We start from the raw sequence: 4,616 nt of genomic DNA, 5'->3' as shown, positions 1-4,616 counted from the left end.
ATCGCCAGGATGGCTACTCTTCAATTCTGGGGATGATTGTGACGAAGAAGATCAGCAGGCTAAAAAGCCCCGTTGCCATCGCGGGGCTCATACCCAGTTCGTTCACTGGACGCGCCCTGGCTGCTGCTGCCGTGTTGGTCGCTGCTTCTCTCGGACCCGAATAAACCCCCTTTACACGAGAAATTTTTTGCTACGAAGTGAGCCGCCACCTGGTGTGCTGTTGATCGATCAGTGATGAGCCTTTTGGTGTGAATAAATTAGCGATTCCTTGCTGCCTTGTTGGTATTTATTTTTCGCTTGTTTTCTTGCAGCGTAGCGGCCATTTCTTTTCGCATGGCGGGCTGCTGCGAGATTTGGTGGTCAGTACATCCTCTCTTGCTTGCTAATTGTGAATAGAAATGGATAGTAGCTATAACTAATTAATGGTTATGATGAAATAATTATGATCCCCCCCTTCAACTTCGTTATAACAGGGTTTTACTGTATACATTTTTTTTTCATAGCCCTAATGCATAAGTTGATACTTTCAAATCATCTCATTGTTATAACCAATAAATCATATGTGATATTGTTATAAGTGGACTGCACTGCAGCACTCAAGCCCGTCAGCATCCCTGCACGACTGATGCACACCCTCTGGATGATGAAAGTCGCCAACGTGCTGGCTAAAAACAGGGGTCAAGTCCAAATGATTCAATTTTTCAATTAGGATGGGTCGGATTAATTAGAATCTACTGCAACACATAGCAGCACAGCTTGGCTTTGAACTTTATCAACAAGTTCAGGCAAAAGCCAGACAAATGAAGAGCCTTTGCCAAACTCCTAGCATCACATTGCCCAACACAATACATGTGTACTGCTTGAGTACCTCAGGTCCCCAGCAGCAGCAGCAACAGAGAACCGGCGCTTGGCTAGGGGTAGACTGTTGCCAGTGTCAGGAGCGGGGGGCAATTCCACAGCTGACTGCACAGCAGGAGGGCAGGGCTGCAGATATTCCGAGTTGCAAAGTTCCTGCGAGACAGCCAAATGTCGGCAAGAAAGAAAGGCTTACGAAGCAATCGTAATGTATTGATGCAGCAGTACCAAGACCCACAACTACAGAACAAAACAGAGGATAATTTTCTTGCACCTTTGACACAGGCAAAAAGTTACATTAACCAGGATGCATTTTAAAAAGGCCCTGAAACCTTTTTAACTAACCACAGAATGGCCTCACTATTGGTGGACGTCATCTCCCGAATCTCACAGTGGAAAAATTTTGCAAATCATTCAATTATGAGGGAAGTTATCTCTCTATTTTTTTCGTCTTTGCTAGTGCACTGGAAGCTACACAGGCAGCAAAGCCTTCTGGGTGTAGGGTCTTGTTTAGTGTTCTGTTGTCGGCAAAAGGGCTCGTCATGACAACCCGTGGCAGCTGCAGTAGACTACGCTGCGCAGCCCAGGCATTGCTGTTTTGGAGGACGTGTGCAGCAGACGCAGCTAAGCTCAGCTGCTGCGCGTAGACCAGCAGTGCGAAGATGAAATGGTTTTTCTGCCTTTTTGAGATTGTAGACATATAGACTATTCTGTGATGGAAGCGGCACTTGGGTCTTTATGTGCAGCTTTTGCAGCAGAAATAAGACTACAGTTTGGAGCAAAAGTAGTATCGTATTTACACGATTGCAAGTCGACTCCCCCCCCATATTGCACGTGACAGGGGAAAAAAAACAGAAGAGCATACCCGAGGGTGCATTCCATAATGAAAATTTATTAGTAGCTGACATGATCACTGGACCACTCGTTTTCACTTGCGCCGTCGTCCTCACTAGTGCTGCCATCGTCATAGTTCCTGCGGTCCCACAGTGCGTCGTGGTCCAGCGAAATTTCAGATTTGGCAAACGACCGCACCAGGACATCTTGCGGAACAGCAGCCCACGCCGAGTGCACCCAACCACACGCAGCCATCAGGGAGGCTCTTTTGACAAGTCCGGTTGGCGTAATTTCGGGGTCTTTTGCCGCCAGCCACTCATTGTACTCACGGCGGAGCAGGGCCTTAAAATTAAGGCGAAGGTCCGGGCTTGTTTCCTGACCATGTCACACTTCACTGGCAGGGACCGATCACTCATTTCAGCAACGTGAGCTGCAGGCTTAGCCTACAGCTCCGAAAAGTGTCCAGACTTCAACCCGTGGGAAATTCTTCGCTTGTTGCCACAGGTGAAAATTTTGCTTTGCTGCAGTCGCCACTCTCACACCACCCGTTCAGAACCATCGAACTTGCGGCCCGCTGCGCAGTGATTTGTTTCTTCGGCGTAAAGGACGGCAGGCCCCTTGAACGCTGCTGTTGACGAGCGCCGAATGTTTAGTGGGCCTATGGCACTCATGACGACTGGGGAAGCATGGAAGTAGCACATAGCTGGCAGTCAATTCGAACGCGTCAAACTATGAGCTACAGGGAAAAAGAAACACATGAGCGGTGTCTGCTCTTCCATAAACTATCGATACTCCCCACAAGCGCTGCTGTTCTGAGGGTGCCATCGTGAATTGAACAGCGGCACTTACATCAACTATTGACACCCCCCTAAGGTGTTGTGTGCACTGTAAGACTTAAAAATGTTGGAAAACCCTTCCGAAAAATGAACAAATGCGCGGGATAGCGAAAAATACGGGTAGGGCCATACAGCAAACATAAAATTGTAAATATGTTGTAGCTCCCCTGATATCTCGTTGGTCTTGCCTTTTTGGCGGTGCCATGCTTTGGTTTCGATTGTAAGTGGACCCCCCCCCCCCCCCCTTAGATGTTCAAATTTTAAAAAATAGGTCAACTTACAATTGTGTAAACCCAGTACATGCTTTCGGACCCTGAAAATTTACTGTTTGGAGCAATACCTTACAGCACTCAATATTACATTCAATATCTATTATACTAAGAGATCTTTTTTTTTTCAGCTTGCTCTTTGATTTCAAGATAACAGCAGATATAACTAGTAATTCACAGTTATTTCAGCATTTCAATAAGGAGTTAATTCCCTCCAAGCTGTCCTAGGCTTCGTGATACCGTTTAATCAGTTAAGCATGTCATCTGCTTAACAAGTTGCATATCTATAGCCGCCCAGTTCTTTAATAATATTACACGAGTGCTGTATACAGTGAAATCTCTGCATAACCAACTACAGGGGACCGTGGCAAATGGTTCATTATTTTGAAAGGCCGTTATTCGGGGCAAGTGCCACCACTGAAAAAGCTGGTGCCGCTGTTGGCATGACACGGTATAAAGGATCACATGAACACAGAGGCCGTGTCAACTGCTTCGGAAGCTGTGAAGTGAGCTGAAAATGAATTTTTAAAGTCCCAACTACGCTGCAGTTCTGATTAGGTGTGGAAGTCTTTCCGCTTTGGATGTGTGCTTGACAACAATTGAAAGCACTATAATACGTAGTGACTGCCTTTGAAGGCGTAATGTGGTAGGCTACTGCTTGATGCTGCAGTCCCAGACATACACAACGGAGCCCAGTGTGTGCCTTCACGCGTTCCCCCCAGGACAAGAAGCTGCGTGAAGCTTGGATTGTCAAACTTAGAAAAGGCAAGCAGCCATCGGCTACAACTCAGCTGCACAGCAAGCAGTTCCATGAGGAAGATTTCTGATACGGTGTTGGGGCTGCGATGTTCGGGGAGTAGCAGAAAGTGTGAACCGAGACGCTCATCCACGCCCAGGTAATGTCATGAAGCTTTCGTCTATGAACTTGTTCATGCTAGACACTGGCAAGTTCCGTGCAATGAAAAGGGAACGGTAAGAAGCACATTAAAAAAGGCGTGGTATATGCTCATGTTTGAGTTAGCACTAAGCAATGAATGTACCTGATTATGCACCTGTTAAGAAACAAGAAGCAGCAGGTAACTGTTCGCTGAGATCGATAAACATTCAATGCAATGAGATTTGAGAAATAATGATGTTCAAGAGTTCAAGGCTTTTGAAAAAAGAATAAACAAGATTGCAGCATCACAACGGCACATCACACGTTGCCGCCAAAAGCGTTGAAGTCCCTAGTCATAACGAAATCATTTTGTAACAAGCTCTGATAGTGTCCACGCAACAATGGTTGCTTGTGTACTGTCAAATGTTCATATGCTGCGGCCTAAAGCTCATGGCACTGAGGGGAGGCTGAGCGGGGAAGTGAGCATGTGCTAGGAGGGGACTGGGAGTGGGAAGGTTAGAGCACGTGTCCTCTTCTAGACCGACCACAGAGGCGCACAGCTGATCACGTCCACGTGTGCCCGATCTTGGAGAAATTTTCTGGAGAGTGCAAAGGCTGGCGAGCTAGGACGACTGACAGCTTTACGTGTGCTGTGTTCTCGCGCGCTTAGTTCGCATTGAAGTGAGAGGCAGCATGAAGGGGAATTCGCTTACCGCTGCTGCCGCTCTTCACCCTGCCAGTGTTGTGACCTGAAGGCCTGAAATTTCAATCCGAATGCCGTTCCCCTCTTCACTTAAGGCGAATCCGTCCAAAGAGGGACGGTGACGTAGTCGGGCTCCTGCGCCTACGTAATCGTGTCCTCAGTGTGAGCTAGCTTGTGGTGACACGCGACTTCGAGAATTATTCAAGACAACATCTGTTATTTATGTGATATGTTGCTTGAAT

At 47.1% G+C, this 4,616-nt stretch overlaps 1 protein-coding gene across 11 annotated transcripts in view; it reads right to left on the bottom strand.

The window, feature by feature from the left end:
* LOC135915696 (uncharacterized) overlaps nt 1-4,616 on the bottom strand; it is a 293,473-nt gene that overhangs the window by 147,973 nt on the left and 140,884 nt on the right. For all 11 annotated transcript variants that reach the window (XR_011509490.1, XM_070528622.1, XM_070528621.1 and 8 more), the window contains one exon: nt 869-1,011. Coding sequence is in view for 10 of the 11 variants with exons in the window: in XM_070528622.1 (XP_070384723.1) it covers nt 869-1,011 (143 nt within the window). In the remaining variant the exon portion in view is untranslated. The remainder of the gene's footprint in view (nt 1-868; nt 1,012-4,616) is intronic.

This window comes from Dermacentor albipictus, unplaced genomic scaffold (assembly GCF_038994185.2).
Source record: "Dermacentor albipictus isolate Rhodes 1998 colony unplaced genomic scaffold, USDA_Dalb.pri_finalv2 scaffold_13, whole genome shotgun sequence".
In the NCBI taxonomy this organism is placed as follows: Eukaryota; Metazoa; Arthropoda; class Arachnida; order Ixodida; family Ixodidae; genus Dermacentor; species Dermacentor albipictus.
This window is presented reverse-complemented; position numbering and strand designations above follow the sequence as displayed.